This window comes from Parastagonospora nodorum (genome assembly GCF_000146915.1).
Source record: "Parastagonospora nodorum SN15 chromosome Unknown scaffold_12, whole genome shotgun sequence".
Classification (NCBI taxonomy): domain Eukaryota; kingdom Fungi; phylum Ascomycota; class Dothideomycetes; order Pleosporales; family Phaeosphaeriaceae; genus Parastagonospora; species Parastagonospora nodorum.
In genome coordinates this window covers 1,157,675-1,174,922 of record NW_001884560.1, presented here as the reverse complement: position 1 = coordinate 1,174,922, position 17,248 = coordinate 1,157,675, and the positions used below count along the sequence as shown (strand labels likewise).

General features: G+C 52.8%; 6 protein-coding genes across 6 annotated transcripts; 4 read left to right on the top strand and 2 right to left on the bottom strand.

The window, feature by feature from the left end:
• Window positions 1-272: 272 nt before the first annotated feature.
• On the top strand, window positions 273-1,966 carry SNOG_08442 (hypothetical protein; the record flags this gene model as incomplete). The annotated part of the gene is made up of 5 exons (XM_001798701.1): window positions 273-493; window positions 647-770; window positions 827-1,113; window positions 1,161-1,224; window positions 1,274-1,966. The coding sequence occupies 5 exons, from the start codon at window positions 273-275 to the stop codon at window positions 1,682-1,684; spliced, it is 1,107 nt and encodes a 368-aa protein (XP_001798753.1). The 3' UTR covers window positions 1,685-1,966.
• Window positions 1,967-5,758: 3,792 nt separating this feature from the next.
• Window positions 5,759-7,322, top strand: SNOG_08441 (hypothetical protein; the record flags this gene model as incomplete). The annotated part of the gene is made up of 2 exons (XM_001798700.1): window positions 5,759-6,947; window positions 7,144-7,322. The coding sequence occupies 2 exons, from the start codon at window positions 5,759-5,761 to the stop codon at window positions 7,320-7,322; spliced, it is 1,368 nt and encodes a 455-aa protein (XP_001798752.1).
• Window positions 7,323-7,531: 209 nt separating this feature from the next.
• SNOG_08440 (hypothetical protein) lies at window positions 7,532-9,840 on the top strand (the record flags this gene model as incomplete). The annotated part of the gene is made up of 4 exons (XM_001798699.1): window positions 7,532-7,648; window positions 7,912-7,940; window positions 8,024-8,446; window positions 8,505-9,840. The coding sequence occupies 4 exons, from the start codon at window positions 7,532-7,534 to the stop codon at window positions 9,838-9,840; spliced, it is 1,905 nt and encodes a 634-aa protein (XP_001798751.1).
• An 805-nt stretch (window positions 9,841-10,645) lies between these two features.
• Window positions 10,646-12,026, top strand: SNOG_08439 (hypothetical protein; the record flags this gene model as incomplete). The annotated part of the gene is made up of 2 exons (XM_001798698.1): window positions 10,646-11,408; window positions 11,455-12,026. 2 exons carry the CDS (start codon window positions 10,646-10,648, stop codon window positions 12,024-12,026), a joined length of 1,335 nt encoding a protein of 444 aa, XP_001798750.1.
• A 606-nt stretch (window positions 12,027-12,632) lies between these two features.
• SNOG_08438 (hypothetical protein) lies at window positions 12,633-13,987 on the bottom strand (the record flags this gene model as incomplete). Its single annotated transcript, XM_001798697.1, has 4 exons — window positions 12,633-13,358; window positions 13,387-13,495; window positions 13,551-13,870; window positions 13,922-13,987. The coding sequence occupies 4 exons, from the start codon at window positions 13,985-13,987 to the stop codon at window positions 12,633-12,635; spliced, it is 1,221 nt and encodes a 406-aa protein (XP_001798749.1).
• A 325-nt stretch (window positions 13,988-14,312) lies between these two features.
• Window positions 14,313-16,505, bottom strand: SNOG_08437 (hypothetical protein; the record flags this gene model as incomplete). The annotated part of the gene is made up of 3 exons (XM_001798696.1): window positions 14,313-15,932; window positions 15,985-16,286; window positions 16,453-16,505. 3 exons carry the CDS (start codon window positions 16,503-16,505, stop codon window positions 14,623-14,625), a joined length of 1,665 nt encoding a protein of 554 aa, XP_001798748.1. The 3' UTR covers window positions 14,313-14,622.
• Window positions 16,506-17,248: the final 743 nt, after the last annotated feature.

Here is a 17,248-nt window from a genome sequence, read left to right as displayed (position 1 = left end):
TGACTCTGTCAATCGCAAAGAATCAATGTTCCTTGCGAAGTCGGTGAAGTCGGTGAAATCGCGAGATGTCGGGTTAAATACGCTAGCGGCACAGACCGACCGAGTTGTGTTGAGCTTGCCCAAGCTGGTGGATCCCCGAGCTGTCGGAAGAAATTGTCAAACAAGACCATCCGACACCTCCCAACACCCAGAAGGGCCATCACTCGCTCGCGGTCAACACACCCCACCGACCTCCACGACCTCCCTCACCTCGCGCTATACACCCCGCCACAATGGCTGCTTCACGGCTGCTCCGACCCGCCGCGCGCCTTGCGTTCCGCCCAGCGTTCCGCGCTCCCGCTTTCACACCCGCCATCGTCGCAAGGAGAGGATATGCCTCGGGCCAGAAGGAGATGACGGTGCGAGAGGCGCTGAACGAGGCCATGGCTGAGGAGATGGAGGCGAACGACAAGGTGTTTGTGCTGGGCGAGGAAGTTGCGCAGTACAACGGAGCGTACGTTTTTCTCATGCATTGTCGATTGGAGCATAGCTATGTGCGATACGCAAGAGGAGGAGCTCTTGTGTGGAGCCGTTATGCGGAGCTATAATGGCAACGCCATGTTGGCGGAGAGACGGAGCTCAGAGACGATGCTGACACGACGCACAGATACAAGGTCACCAAGGGCCTCCTCGACCGCTTCGGCGAGAAGAGGGTTATCGACAGCCCCATCACCGAGTCTGGTTTCGCTGGTCTGACTGTTGGTGCTGCGCTCGCTGGACTGCACCCCATTGTATGCCCTCTGCCCCCCCGTACCCTGGCACCAGACCCCCCTCTAACACGCCGCAGTGCGAGTTCATGACGTTCAACTTCGCCATGCAAGCTATCGACCAGATCATCAACTCGGCCGCAAAGACGCACTACATGTCTGGCGGCATCCAGCCCTGCAACATCACCTTCCGTGGTCCCAACGGTTTCGCCTCCGGTGTCGCTGCCCAGCACTCGCAAGATTACACTGCTTGGTACGGAAGCATTCCAGGTCTGAAGGTCGTTGCGCCCTACAGCGCAGAGGATGCCAAGGGTCTGCTGAAGGCTGCCATCCGGGACCCCAACCCAGTCGTCGTCTTGGAGAACGAGTGAGTCACTCGCAGCAAGCTTCGAGAGCTTCACCTGACATGCACAGGCTTCTGTACGGTCTTTCTTTCCCCATGAGCGAAGCAGCCCAGAAGGACGACTTTGTTATTCCCGTATGACACCTCACTCCTGCCTCTCCATCCCCTCGCTAACCCTTCGCAGTTCGGTAAAGCCAAGATCGAGCGCCCCGGCAAGGACCTCACCATCGTAACTCTGTCCCGCTGCGTCGGCCAATCCCTCACCGCTGCCGAACAACTCAAGTCCAAATACGGCATAGAAGCCGAAGTCATCAACCTCCGCTCCATCAAGCCCCTCGATGTCGAGTCCATTGTCAAGTCCGTCAAGAAGACGGGCCACATGCTTTGCGTCGCGTCTGACTTCCCGTCCTTTGGTGTCGGCGCTGAGATCATGGCGCTTACCTGCGAATACGCTTTCGACTACCTAGAGGCGCCACCTGCGCGAGTTACCGGTGCTGAGGTTCCCACACCATATGCCCAGAAACTCGAGGAAATGAGCTTCCCCACCGAGAGCTTGATTGTGGACTACGCCGCCAAGTTGCTGAGGGTGGCATAAGCAATTCAAATGAGGTGGAGAGTGCTTCTTTTTTTTGGGGAGTCGCGTGGTGACCACGAGGTGCGGCTGAAAGAGAGAGGGCGTAGGGCTAGAATTCTTTCTTCCCACGTGGATACGTGGATACGCTTATGCTTGTTGGAGATGCATCCCAAGAAGACAAGCGGAGAGATGAAGCGATTGGAGGCAAGTGAATAGACGAACGACTTTTCGATTGTGAGACCATGTACAATGTAACATCCTTTCTTATTTGCGATTGAAGAATTGATAGCGTTTATCGCATGACTCTGCTCATCATTAGGCTCTTTTTGTGCCAGTGTGCGTGCTTGAAATGATCCGACGCGCGCAGTGTTGCAACAATCTGGGCTGACGCCTTAGCAGTTCGCTCAGTCCACTTTGAAAAGAATTGAAGGCTTTGAGATCAGACCATAAGGGGCGTGAGACTCACTCTGCGTTTGCCACCGCAACCCTCTAAAAAAGTGTAGCCTGATTGAAAGGAGTGAGCGTAGTCGGGTATCAATTTTGGCATCGTACGAGGGCAGCTTATGCTGCTGCTCGGCTGGAGGTACTGAGGGATGGATACTGTCGATCATCAACAATGATGGAAAGTTTACACGGACAACATATAGCTCCTTAAGCTATGCTCAGAGCTTGTCGGTATGACAGGCTGGATGATGGAGGCCCACCTAGGTTAAATCTCTGATCGGTCAATGAGGATTGATGGCGGAGAACATGAACGTGATTCTTGCAGTTTGAGCGTTTAATGCTTCCTGCGCTCATACTGATACGGAGAAAGCTCCTGAGGGCATGTCGTAAGGGAAAACAAATTGTGCCATTCACTGCGATAATACCCCAAGTACCCTTAGGAGCACGTTATAGAACGACACGGTTCTTTGGTCTGCCCGTATGAGCGTACAGGGCATGACGCTTGGAGTATCAGCACGCCCTCGTGACGCATGGTCTTGATTTGAGAACTCCTCATGTACTCGAGCATAGCTGCCCAACGCAGGTCACGCAAGAAGTCCAGGTCTGACCGTCGTGCATACGATACGTGGAAATCGAAAAGCCAAACAAGCGTGACGAACAGCGATGCGCACTGCGTGCGTAGTGTCCATGTCGTCTGATGCCGTGAAAGTTGGCGCTTCGTGGTAATGCGCGTAAGCGCTTAGCATTCCGCACATGCAGTTTGTGTGAGCAGGCACTTTCTCTTTTGGTAAATTTCTAGGTCATGATAATTCTTTCGGCGCCTGTGGCTTGCGTCGGGACCACACCCGTTCATGTTGTGAGACCAGGGACGCTCATCTCGCGTGCGGCTTTGTACGGCGTGGCTTGAAGTCAACGTGCATGCGAACAGGTCGGTAGATTTCTGTGAACTCATTCGACATGACTCAAAATCGCTTTAAGATACTCGCTGCTGCGCGTGGCGTGCTGAATTGCTGAAGTCATAGCCCAACTGGCAGGTCAAGGTCGTAAACGGGCGGTAGCTAATCGTAAAGACGCTAGGATTTCACGTCGAATCAAGGTGGAACACTCGTTCTATGTGGCGCGTCGAGGATGCAACCGACGGGCTTGGGCTTTGATGCCGGCTGTCCATGGCCATGTGGAAGCCATAGCGTAGAATGACCCTGGAAGCCCGTCAGATGTGTCGCCGCTCTGTCGGCGTGCAATCATGCGCTGCTCAATCTCAGCCGTCGGGCACGGGCCGTGCTATCAATGTACCTGACGATCCTAGTGATTTTACTTCTTGTCCACAAGAGCATGTTGAACTAGCAAAAGGCAAAGTCTTCGATGCTCAATCATAGGCACCTGTGGTTGTGGTGGTAGTCTTGTCGGGTATGTTACGGCATACTTCCCTGCAGTAGACGGGATGCAGCAAGCAATCTTGAAGCAATCGATCGATAATGGTCCGAGACGGACGCATGGTTAAAGAGCCTTCCGCTCGGCTACTAGATGCGTCAAAAGCGTCATCGTAAGGCTCCAGGGCCAATGGTTCCGCCGTACAGGATAACGCTGTCTGGACACTATCAAGGCCTTTTCGGCATTTTGCAACAGCTCATTAAACCTTTGGGGTTGTTCAGGCTAGTAAACAGAGTATATAGTCGTTGAAAAGGCCTGAAGTTTGGAAGGAGCAGATACGCGTTATTGCGGTCCATGATCAAGCATCGCTCATGAAGACGTTGCGTCAATCATTAGCTTAGAAACGCGTTCCGCCTCAAGGAAGGGTTGTGTCCTGCAAGGTGAGTGTGAGACCAAATGCAGGTATCCTGCTCTCGTAAGAAAGCGGGATGTGAGTCTGCACGGACCATACTCGAAGCCCATTTAAACTAGCTTCGAGGACCAGGGATGCCTTGTTCAAACCTCCAGGTCTCGAGCACCACGCACATCTACATTCTTATTCGATGACCTTGTTGATCGCATGGTTCACGTCTCTAGGATTAGGCCCACGACTACAGGCGGAGCTTGGCCTTTTGTCTGTCGCATGCCTAAAATGCCATACTACACCTTTCCTGCCATCCTCAGCCTCAATCAGCCGTTCCGGTACGCACATGGCTTGCAGCGCAAGCCTTCCGTGCTCATTCCCATGCGCGGCCGACTGTCCCAGCCGTTCAACCTCGTAAAATGCGATCTGGCAGTTGAACGAACATTGCACAGATCGGCTTTCTTTTCCGTAATCTGACACTACTGTTGTTCGTGGTGTTGGCCCTTACGACTGATTCCTCATTTATGGACATGGTCGCTCAGGGCTTCGGCAATTTCAATCACAATGTGCGCTGACTGGCTCGTGACAGTGGCCTGGTGCAAGAGATCGCCTTCGGCGCTGGTCAGGACAACCTCATACGATACTCGCCTTCACAAAGCCCAGTGACGTCTTACCAAGGCGACTATTTGTTTGGCATCCAAAAGCAGAAATTGAAGAACTTCCCCATTTCGACTATGTCGCTTTCACTTGGAGATTGTACATTCATAGAGGTGCGTGTAGTCTTTATTGTCCGTTGTTGGCAATCTCGTCCAAAGTGGTAATTTGCGGGTCTCGATCAAAACTAAGATGTCAGATTACCTAGCGAGCAAGGAACGCCCCGTTATCTTCGGGCTGATCCGAGTGGTCTAGATAGCCTCAACAGGCAATTGATGTGGCACTTCACATCGTACGACTTATCTAGTACGATCTTTTCGTTTTTCGAAGCCCCAACGAGACTGATTCGATATTATTGGGAAGCTGTTGGTGTTACACATACTCTCATTTGGCGACAGCATCTCTAGACTGTGGCCAAAAGCGCGGCCAACGTTTATGTGCAGTTCTGTCGGTGAAGTTCGGGGAGCCGTTTCAGCTTAGTGGTGCGCGATGACGGCCGTTTAGCGTGATTACCACGATGGCATCATGTTTCCACGTGTGAACCACGTTCGCTTCGCAACCGATGGCTTGCATATGCCAGCCTAAGCCCACACTGCTGAATGGCGTGTGTGTCCACGGTTCCGTCAATTGTTCCCTCACATTCAATGTGCATGAGGACCGAATTGCTGGAACTTTCTTAGCTCAGAATGATTTGTTTATCAGCCACAGCCGCTGTACTTCTAATGTGAGGGTTCTTGTGGACTAAATGCAGGAGGATGGGGCATTTGCAATGGCTTTCAATGGATGGTAAGTCAATACCAAGTTAGCCAATCGCCGGCTAACCTCAGTACAACGGACCAGACCTCTTCATCCTCGCTTATAGCGCATGGACTTGAGAAAGATATCACAGCCACCGACTCATGTTTACTAGATCATGCCTTTCAGCTATCGGTCCGACTTTAAAGGTACAGTGTTGCCCTGCAGAGCGACCTAGGATAATTCTCAGATCCAACGGAGGTAGACACATTGGAGGCATCTACTCTCCCCGAACACAACTGACTAACATTTGGGCCTCCCCAGACTATCTGCCGTTTGTGTGTAGCACCACACCTCTCCTCTGGAGCAGCACGACCCAGCCGTGAGAGAAGCGAGCTCTCTAACTACGCCATTACCACAGGATCTCCGAATTCTATCCGTCGTTGGAACAACTCACCCCGAAGTATTGCCTGGTATATTCAAACAGTATGTCTGGGACTGGGCATGTCTCACCACTCTTCAGTCTGCCTCTAGAGCTCCGCGAGGAAATCTATAAGAGCGTTCTTTCTGGTCCCAGTCAAGGCTTGGACATACTACGAACTTGCCAAGAGATTCAACACGAGGCACAAAAGTTCCTCTATCAGAGGGAATTGATCTTTCCAAGTCAAGGAGCCCTGTACGCATGGTTGGCCAAAACCCCCCGCGAACTGATCGCCTACGTTTCGAGTATTACCATCCACGTCCAAGATGTTGATCTTAGACCCATACTTGGGGACCTAACTTCGAGCTATCAGTCAGCAACTCCTTTGCGTTTGTCAACTTCGGAGCTGTACCGGGCAGAAGTGGGCAGCCTCGGGCAGGCTTTGAAGGAGATCCCAAAGCTCAGAATCATCACACTTCGAGCTCTTCTTCATCAGCCATCGATGTTGTACCGACAATTCACAACGCAAGTCTTGAGGGTGGTCAGTGCATCCTGTCCACATTTGCTGGATCTCCGCTTAGAAGGCAACTTTCATCACCAGGGACTTGAGTTCTTGGCGACCCTAAATAGCTTGGAATCTTTGTCATTCGATGGCTTCTCGTTGTCATCGCCGGTCCAAGCCGTCAAGATCCTGGCCAGCCTCAGTCACCTTCATAATCTATCCCTGGTCTCGGAATATGCACCATCCAACCCCGACACCGGCTTGGACGGAAACCTCACCGCGAAAGGAGGACACTTCAAGGAAGAAGTTTTGCGCACCGCCAGACGCCTCCCTTATGTTTCCACTGCTGAAGAAATCCCTGTTCTCTCACCTACTTCCTTCTTCATCTCGGAGGTCCTCAGCTCATTGCACGATCACAACGCATTGAACAGTATCTCAATACGACTGTCTTACACGCCAAATGTTGCGACATTAGTTTCTTTGGAGGAATTTTTGAAAAGATCGCCCATTACACGATTGGAGCTCGACTGGCCAGATTTGCAACCTGATGTTTTACAGCGACATTGCTTGTTGGGTAGCCATCTGAAAACGGTTTGGGTGAAAATACATTACGAATCATACGCAATTGAGATATTATGGTCAATTGTTGAAAATCGACAAGCTGGCGACTTAAACAACCTGAGAAAGGTGGTGCTGATCCGCCCTATAACTTTTTGCGGAGGCGTACGGAGCCTGCCACACGATGAGAGGAAAGGTGATGTAAAGACCACAACGCTAGGAGCTCGCAATGCAAGTTCTCTCCAAGATTGCACAACTTTGGCTACTACGCGTCCTTCAGCTGACACCGTAACCATAGGAAAGCCATGCTTCGGGTGACCAAGGCGACATGAACATCTTGCAAGCTAAGCGGCGTCTACAATATTTAGGAATAAATGCTGTATGGTATACAGAGGACCCACAGCCTGTTAGACGGCTCGGTAGCGGTCTAGGAAACTTGCAGTTGAAATCATATCGTGCGGCAATCAAGACGGTGCCCATATCCGGCACTGTGTTGGCAAATGACGACCGGGATATTGTTCACTTGTTTTCGGACGGCAAAGAAAACCCCCTCGATGATATCAATTCTTAGAGTTATTCACGGCTTGGGCATTTGTTTCTCGCTGATGTGTTAGAATGTTGTAGTACTCTTGTTGCATCTAATGATATCGACTTCGTGATTTCAGAAGAGAATCATTAGCATCCGCATGAGTTGGACACGAATAGACTGTTTATTACTAATCACCTTACAAAGGCTAAGCCATTTGTCAGCTTTCTCGTCGGTTCACCTACGCTTCCACGATGCCGGTCCTTCCTGACAAGAACGAACAACCTAGGTACTCCGTGATCCGAAACAAGGTTGGTGAAATGGCGAATACGGAACGTGTCGAGAAGCGTGGTAGCGCTGCTACCGTACGAGTGAGTGCACCTTCCTCAACGGCCCGATGATTACTAGTGTGAGACCTGGCGTCATCACAAGGTGCTCCTCGCACTCGTCTCACCCCACACCATCACTACACTTGCCTCGACGAAACGACAGGACTGACTCACACCTAATTAATTATTAGGCGTGCGATCTATGCCGCAAGCGAAAGCGCAGATGTCTATGGACTTCAGGCTCGGTTGGCTGCACACCATGCGTCACTCTGAATGAAACGTGCACTACTACACATGTTCGAAAGCAAAGAGCAAAGCCGCAACGAGGGTATATGTAAGTCAGACAATTTACGAAGAAGTATTATTAGCTGACTGTCCAAGCAATCGCGTTGCAGAATATGAAACCAGAATAAACAGGCTAGAGTCGTTGCTGCAAGCGAGCAACGCAGCGCAACCCCAATTCCAGGACCAGCCACTACAACCAGCAGCAGATCCTGCAGTACCAGCAACAGATTGGGTCACCAAATTACGCCATGAGCTTCCATCTGTACCTCGACCAGACTTCCCTGAACTCGAGGCGCTTTACGGAGAGACTTTATTTGCAGCCCATAGTTTACTGCCGAGTTCAGATGAAATTAATGGACCCGAATTCGCGTCGAGCACGAGTACGAATGTCTTCACCAGCGATGACTTAGCAACCATGGCTTTGGATAATACCGAGCCCTCGACCGACTTCCAGGAGGACATTGCATTCTTCCATAATCCTCATGAGCCTAATGTCCTGTTCAAAAGCGATACCTGGATACCTCCACCGCTTCCTTTGGAGCCTGCATGTGACGGGTAAGACGCTCAAACATCCTGATTAGAGATCTGCACTGATAACACACCCCTCATATAGATATTTACCACCCCCAGAGTTAGGCACTACTTTACTATCCGAGTTCCTAGTGGACTTCAACACGGCCTATCCGCTCTATCGTCCTCACGTTATAGCGGATCATCTCCGCGTCTGCTATAGCGGAGCGTCCGATGGCTCGGCCGTGGCTTGGTGCAGTGCATACGTAGTATTTGGTTTGGCGTACATGCTTCGAGGATCGAGCGCAACTGCAACAAAGCAAGACAATGAGCTTGCAAGATATTATCTCGCCCGTAACTACATCAGTCTAAACAGGCTACTTCTTTCATCGCCATCTCTCGGACTGGTACAATGCCTCATAGGTGTAGCACTGCTTGTCCAAAGCACGCCGTGCGGTCGGAATGTTCCGGATGGGCACTTCCTTTCCACTTCGCTACGTGTAGCACAAAGTATGGCCTACCACGACGACGAGAGCGATTTGTCTGACAAGGATCGCGATGTTGAACAAGAACGTCGCGTCTTCTGGCTTGGCTTCATTAATGACACAAGCACTAGCATGTTGTCTGGTTCCCCAACTACACAACGGCGAGAAGATATCGTAGCACCGAAACCAGACGAAAACCCCGCTGACAGTCTTGGCGCAGTGATTGCCGCAGAGGGACATTGGAAGGTCAATATATTCTCATTGCGTCTTAATCTTGCGTTACTGCAAGCCGAAGCTATTGAGCAGGTGCTTTCGGCGAAGGCCCGGAACACCGCACCTTTAGACATCGATGCCGCCGCCACTATCGTTCTTTCTCGCCTGAAATCATTCCACAATCATGAGCTTTTTAACCTCAGCCCTGATCAGCTCTTTCAGTTATTATACCGATCGGACGTCGCACACACAGTAAGCCTTGAGGCGTCCTACTTCGCGACAGTGTATCGACTGCATGCATTCATGGCCCTGGACAAAAACTCGAGGATAAATCCATTCACGGCAGACGCTTTGCGTCGTCTTTCAGCAATGAAAGAGCAGAAGAGCAGTCTGGAAGCAAAGCGCTTGCTGAGTCTGCTTCCCATTGCACCTCGTGGAGACGTGGGTCTGTACTGGATGGAGCATCGATCCTTGGTCGCAGCTCTAGTGACAGTCCTGGCCCACCATGTCAACAACCCGACTGAACCGGCGCCGACCAAAGATGAGCAGCGAGGATATAACGAATTGATTGCAGACCTTGGAACCTTGGTGGAGAGGAGTGTTGCAAGCTCCGATTGTTTCATGGCGCAAGCCAGAGCGCTCTGTATGGAGCTGTTCGCCAGGCTTGAGACGAGTTTGCGGATAGAGTTGCTGCAGAAATCAGCTACACATCAAGACAAGCTCACGATGTCTGCCTCATGAGATTGATGAGGCAGCGATGCGTATCCCAGAATAGCACATCTCGCTGCAGGCTGTCAACTACGAGCAGAAGTGACCAGGCCAGCTTGAGACGACGACAACAGCCTACTCCACCTCCTGCGGCGAAAGCCCATGCCATGAATTTAATCCATGTGAAAATTGTGTAGTGGAACACGACAGAGTTTTGACATTTTGACCGAGTCAATGTTCCAGCGTGGCTTGTACCTGGATATCTGGCCAGGTTCAAAGTCCGGTTATTCCCGACGCCTGTACCGCTGCTTGTGCCGTCCCACACCGAACTGCAGGGCCTTTGTCATCCCAGCACATGCGCTCTTTTCTCTTTCTACGACCGAACCCTAGATCTGCCATGGCAGCGAATCGGAGCCCGCGCAGGCCGGATAACGCGTTCTGGACAGAGATGGCGTCATGTCAGGCCCTGGCGCATGCATGTTAGCTCATCTGTTCCTGCCATCGCGGCCGCCGGCGAGCGCAAACCAAAACGGCGGATGGTGAGGTGTAGATTCTACTCTTTGGGACCTGGAGCCTGGGCTGGCGGAGAAATTTCCGCCGCGATATGAAGCCTGGTATCTCTGACGTCCTTGCAAGGGACCTCTCTTGCACTCTTGTATCGTCTGAAGTCTGATCTGACAGTCTCATCTGGTTGTAGAAACGCCATTGTGTTTACGCTCTGCGCCTTCCCACCCTACTGAACGCGACCCCGCCAAAATTATCTTACAGCTTGTCGCAAACGACACAGTACCGTCCAGCGCAGTTCGCACCCGTCCATAGTTTTAGACAAGATTCAGTCATGGCGACCACGCCTACTGAGCATCCTAGCACTACCAGCACTTTTCCGACTCGACAAAAGCCAATACCATACTCGTGCGACAATGGCAGGCGCACCCAACTCTCCTCGATCCTTCCGCCTCTAGTCTTTGGCACAGCGACCTTCAACAACCAGTACAACAACGATCCTTTTGCTCTCGACACCACTGGCCTGGTGACATCTGCGCTCACACATGGTATCCGCGCCTTCGACACATCGCCTTACTACGGGCCCTCTGAGCAATTACTCGGCGATGCGCTTGCAACGCCCTTTGTGCGGGAGACGTTCCCTCGAGATTCATACATGATTCTGACAAAAGTTGGGCGCGTGGCATCGTCCGAGTTCGACTACAGCAAAGAATGGGTGCGACACAGTGTGAGCAGGAGTCTGGAGAGGCTTCACACAAACTACGTGGATCTCGTCTACTGCCACGATGTCGAATTCGTTAGCCCAGCTGAGGTTCTCGAGGCAGTGAAGGAGCTACGAAGGATCAGAGACGAGGAGGGCACAGTTCGGTACATTGGGATATCAGGATACCCAATCCATGTTCTGGGCGACATGGCTGAGCTTATCCTGCGCGAGACAGGCGAGCCGCTCGACGCAGTGCAGTCGTACGCCAACTTTACACTCCAGAACCAGACGCTTGCCGGGCCTCAGGGCATCGAAGCGCCCTACGGCAACGCTGGTGTTGATGTTGTCCCCCAACGCTTCCCATCCTCGGAATGGGTCTCCTACGCCGCGTTGGGTGTGCCCAATTGGCGGCCTCGGCGACTTCCACCCAGCGCCCTCAGATCTCCGCGCTGCGATACGGCGAGCAAGCGACTTCTGCGATGCTTACGGCGAGCGCATTGAAGTGATGGCTATCCGATTCGCGCTCGAGTCTTGGATTATCTGCCGGTACATTGGGTGGGATCGAGAGGCGACCCCCGCGTCTGGTGTGCCGTGGAAACACGAATCAATCAACGACGTTGGTGGCTCGAAACTCGGTGTTTCCGTCATTGGTGTCTCGCGCGCTGAGGAGCTCGAGAAGACGATGCTCGTGTGGCGCTCCATCCTCGATGGTCTTGAGGGCGGTGAAGCGACAGCTGTGCAAGCTGGGCGCTGGTATCGCGCATGGGAATGGTCGCGGAACAGGAGGAAGGCAGTGCAAATCTTGGCCGACGGCGTCCGGGAAGAGCTCGGCATATGGTTCGACTATGCGTGGGACAGCCCTGGCGAAGGATTCGTCAATCAGAGGAAGAGGGACACCAGGATACCAAATAATGGCGCTGCGCCGTGGCTCACACCAGCCGCCAGCCCAGCGTCTGTGCCTTCAAAGGGAACGGCGGACATCACGGAGGAGAAGATTTTGCCGCTGCGATAACAACTAGCAAGTGGGCTTGTGTGTACGTGGAGACGAAAGTAATGATTGCATTGGGACCGGAAGAGGGGTTTTTAGATCTCACACAGACGTCAGGGATCAGCCGTGTAATACAGGCGTGGGCAATGATGTCTCAACACTTGTGCCATTTTTCAAATGAGCGGGCCACTACACCCATGTCTCTTCTACCTAACGCTCTTGTGCCAAGATGCTCTCTTGTGAAGAAAAGTCTCTGAATCTCTAGTCTTTAGTCTTGACAAAGTTCGACTGTAACAAGGACACTAGATATGCAAAGGAAAGCAAACGAGACAAGAAAGCAGACGTGAAGACATGATTAAAAAGTCAACAACAGGGAAGCGCAAGCCGTAGGTATTGATTTCAAAAGGGAGTAATGCTAGGTATACCAAGGCGTCGAAAAGCGATCGACCCTCACGACTTATCGATGCGGCGTGCTCGTCATTTAGCACACGATGCTCCCAATGGTAGCTCTCTTCTTGGGTCACCCCAAAAGCATAGCCTATGCTCAATTACATTAGTACCCAATAGCGATTTAATACATTGTGATATCATCAAGAAGCAGGGAGGCAAAAGAAGCAGCACTCGGCTACTTCACTTCCTCTCATAGATGGGTGGGTTGACATGGGGATGAAATGGCGACTTTGCAGCACTCGCCTTCTCCTGATCAAAAGACCACACGCCGTTGGTTTGGGTGTCGTTGACAGGCTCGCCGACTTTGCCGGCCAGTTTCTGGAAGAGCGGGAACTTGTCTGAGCGGGTGAAGAACTTGCGCTCCCATTCCTTGCCTGCGTCCTTTTCTTCTTTGCGCATCTCACGCTGGCGTGTCTCGATGATGGTCTTCTCTGCCGATGTTGCGTCCATGTCGCCCTTGTTGATGGCGTCGGAAACCTTCTTCCAGGCGCGGCGCGTTTCGAAGTCGTCTTGTTGCTCGATAGGTGCAACGGTCAAAGGCGTGGTTGTTGTAACCTTGGGGTCGAATGTGTCGACGACGGACTTGGTCTTAGCGTCCTTGATTTGCCAGGCGTCGGTCCATTGTCCCTCTGCCTTGTAGATGACGTCCTTCTCCTTGCCTTCGGGGTACAGGATGGCAGAGAATGTGTTCTTCTTGCCAGACACCCACCCCTTGCCGCTGTAGTCGATGCGCGCGGTGTACCCGGAAGTGGACTGGATGTAGGTGCTGCCGTTCAGCTCGACGTATGGGGAGCCTGTGATGAGGCCTTCGATGTGCAGGGAGGGGAGAGTGATGAGGTAGTCTTCGTCGAAAGCGTCGAGATGGAGGAGGGCGTGGCCGACTTGCTGCGAAAGATCAGCATCTAGCTAGACAGCGGGCCTGTCGTCGACTCACCTTGACGTTGATGGTGGTCTTGAAGGACGCCTTCTGGGCGTTGTAGCCCTGCAGACGGACGCCATGCTGGCTGTTCCAGATGCAGTAAGCTGTGACGGGCGGGTGATGACTGAGCACGTGGCATTAGCAAACAAGTGCGTGAGCCTGTCAGGCCGTGCTAGTACCTGACTTGCTCGCTGACGAGCTGTGTCGTGCCTGCCTGGTCCTCCCACTTGCCCAGGAACAGCTCGCCCAAGAAGGGGTTGAGCGGCTTCTTCTCGCTGCCCAGCTTCTCGCTGCGGCTGGCGTATTGCTGCTTCAGCGTGCTGATGAACCACTTCAACACCAGCATGGCCCGCTTGGCGGCATCTTTCTCTGCGGCAGGTGCGACGAAGACGGAGGGGTGTTCGGTCCAGTACGACGAGAACTCGGTGAGAGACTTGGTCGAGAGAATAAAGGCGGGCGCCGTCATGGTCGAGAGGTCGCCATTGAACGAGGCAATGGACTAGCAGGTTGTTAGTAAACAAGTGTAATCGCACCCAGGCTGCACGCATACCTTGAGGAAACTCGTCCAGGAGCCCTTTGCCTGGGGAGGCACTGCGGAGCCTTCCTTCTCAGCCATGATGTTGGTTTCGTCAAGTTTGTACAAATGCAGCGACGTCGAGGTATATGAGTGAAGATGCCGGTGAACTAGTCGTCTCTAGGTCGCTTCTACCGTGGTCGAGGTACAAAAGGCGGGGAGGCAATCGACGACTAGGACGACTAGTCGAGTTATCGAAACGGCTCGAGTGCTTGTTTGCCAAATTGGAAATGACGTCGCCCCACTCAGCCACCCTCGCCGCCTCACGCCCCTCCACCAAGCAGTCATGACGACCCAACATGTTGGTCATTACAGCAATCACCGGTGCACGACGCCCATGCTGTGATAATTAAACTTTATGCGAGGATTGTACAAATGTTGTACTAGCAGCTTGTCATTTCATAGCCCTAGCGATGCACGTGGTAGTGTTTGCCTCACCGCTCTGTGCTAAGACCCGACCCTGTGCTGTAACTTAATTGACCGCAGGACCTCGACACCTCACGAGGCTGCCTTGTTCAGATGACAATGGCTGGGTATGCACTCGCATCAGATTTTTCAAGACCAGATGGACATTTACAATACATTATACTGCCTCGTCCTTGCGATTGCTGCCACATCCCCATCTTGTACCAAGCTACAGTCTATCGTGGTTGTGTGTATCGTCTCATCGTCCATACTTACGTCTTGACATCGGGCTCAGTGCGGCCAATGTACTCCTGTAGCTTCAAAAGGTCCGTCGCGAGCTTGACGTTGTCCTTCAGGTAGTCCTGTGCATCGACATCGTATGTAGACTCGTCGCTGGTGTGCTTCTCAATGTAAAGACGGATGGTCGCGCCACTGCTTCCAGTGCCCGACAGACGTACGACGATGCGGCTGCCGTCGTCGAACTTGACGTAGATACCCTGGTTCTTGCTGACGCTGCCGTCGAGGTCCGTGTAGGAGAAGTCGTCGGCCTCGACAACCTTGCGGCCAGCGATGGTTGAGCCGACAAACTCGTCCTTCTTGGTGGTGATGAGTTCCTTCATGTGGCTGGTTACCTTGTTCGCACCCTCGGTTTCACAGCCCTCATAGTCGTAACGTGTGAAGAAAGTGCGTCCGTAAGTCTTCCAGAAATCCTTTTGCACTGACGCAATGCTGGGTGTGGTGCCAGTCTGCTGTCCGATGCCAGCAAGGATGTTGAGCCAGGCAACAACAGCCCAGAGGCCGTCCTTTTCCCGGATGTGGTTGCTGCCAGTTCCAAAACTCTCCTCACCGCAGATGTTCATCTTGTCCGAGTCGAAAAGACCGCAGAAGAACTTCCATCCGGTAGGCACCTCGTAGCACTCGACGCCCTTCTTCTTCGCAACCAGGTCGATCGCACCAGAGGTAGGCATGCTTCGTGCGAGACCGTAGATGCCCTGTTTCTTGAAGTAGGGGATCAACTCAGCATGGTGTGCAATGATGGCCAAGCTGTCACCAGGCGAAACAAATGAGTTCGCGCCGTAAATCATGTTGCGGTCACCGTCACCATCAGAGGCGGCGCCGAAGTGGATGCCGTTCTTGTTGACCGCGTCGACCAGCGACTTTGCGTATACAAGGTTGGGATCTGGATGGTGGCCACCGAAGTCAGGCTTGGGAACGCAGTTCTGGGTGCTGTTGGGGATGCCGAGCTCTTTCTCGAAGATGTCGACACCGTAGGAGCCAGTCACACCGCTGAGACCGTCGAAGAGCACCTTGAAGTCAGGGTGCTGCTTGAGGAATGACTTGATGAGATCAAAGTCGAAGATGTCCTTGAGCATCTGGAGGTAGTCCTTGGTGGAATCCAGAATCTCAACCTCGAGGTCGCCGACCTTCTGTGTGCCGACGGTGCTCAGGTCGACATCAGGGATGTCGGCAATCTTGTACGATGTGAGCGTCTTTGAGGTCTCGTAGATCTTGTTGGTAACACTCTCGGGCGCCGGTGCGCCGTTGGCGAGGTTGTACTTGATACCGAAGTCCTCATCGGGGCCTGCGATGTCAGTCCATCTCCAACAACTATGTAATAGAAACTTCAGACATACCTCCAGGGTTGTGGCTGGCAGTCAGCAAGATGCCACCAGTGGCCTTGCGTATGCGGATGATGTGGCTGGCAGCAGGTGTGCTGAGGATGCCATCCTGGCCGATCAACAGCTTCTTGACGCCATAGGCAGCACCGATCTTGGCGATCAACTGCGTGACCTCTGGGTTCCAGTAGCGACCGTCACCTCCAATGACCAGGACTGAGCCAGCAACGCCCTCGGGGATGGACAGCAGGATGCTTGTGACGAAGGCTTCTGAGTAGTGGTCTTGCTGGAAGACCTTGACCTTCTTGCGCAGACCAGAACTATGAGATGGCACAGATTAGCGGCGTTCGAGTTTCGGAGCAACATCAACCATGTTTTGCTGTTGGAGCAACCTTCCAATGCCCGGGATAGCGAGAGAGGAAGCTCGAGAGCATCGAGGCTACCCCGGCTGGAGCTGTGGAGAGAAAAGTGGAACAAGCAACTTACGTTCCGGGCTTCTGGTCCTGGAAAGGCTTGATTTCGACGTTCTTTACGCTCATGATGATTTCGTATGCGCTTCAAGCTAATGTGGATGCAATTGAAGCAATTGGGATGTTTCAAAGGTTTGGTTGAGCGGCTGCGGTCAACTTTTGAGCTCAGCAGAGGGGCAGGCGCGCCTTCCCCACCACGCGGGATGACGCTGTCAGTGCGTCGAATGGCCTGGACTAGCACACACGCGGCAGGAGATCCGCCACATCTTCGCTGTCACCTCAACCATTCCCTCAACATTGGACGAGACCGATTGAAAAGTGGCGACTCTGCGAGTATCTTCACGCTTGGAGCTGCCAAAACGCGGACCTTGTCCCGGGACTAGAAATTTCCATCGCCCAACCCGTCTCTTCTGGACCCTGCATGGTGACAACCCCCAATTTTCCCTCCTCAAAATTTGGGGCGTCGATCTGTGCAGGCAAACATGGGGATTCAGGGCCTTGCACGACGCCTTGAGCCATACAGCTGTCGATACACGGCGAAAGAGCTCGAAGGCTATGCAGCTATCATCGATGGGCCGAGTCTGGCATACGAGGCCCACAAGCTCGCCCTGAGCGCTGCAGCCAGCCAGACAAAAATCCCATCATATTCCGAGATTAATCTTGAGGCGATCAAGTGGCTGGACACCCTAGAAAACCAAGGCATAACGGTGTGAGTGGTACCCAAAGTATCTAGACTTGGACAGCCAGCGCAAACTATCAACGTTACGCGCCTCTTTGTCGAGGTGCGTGCATTAGTACTCTTCGATGATTGA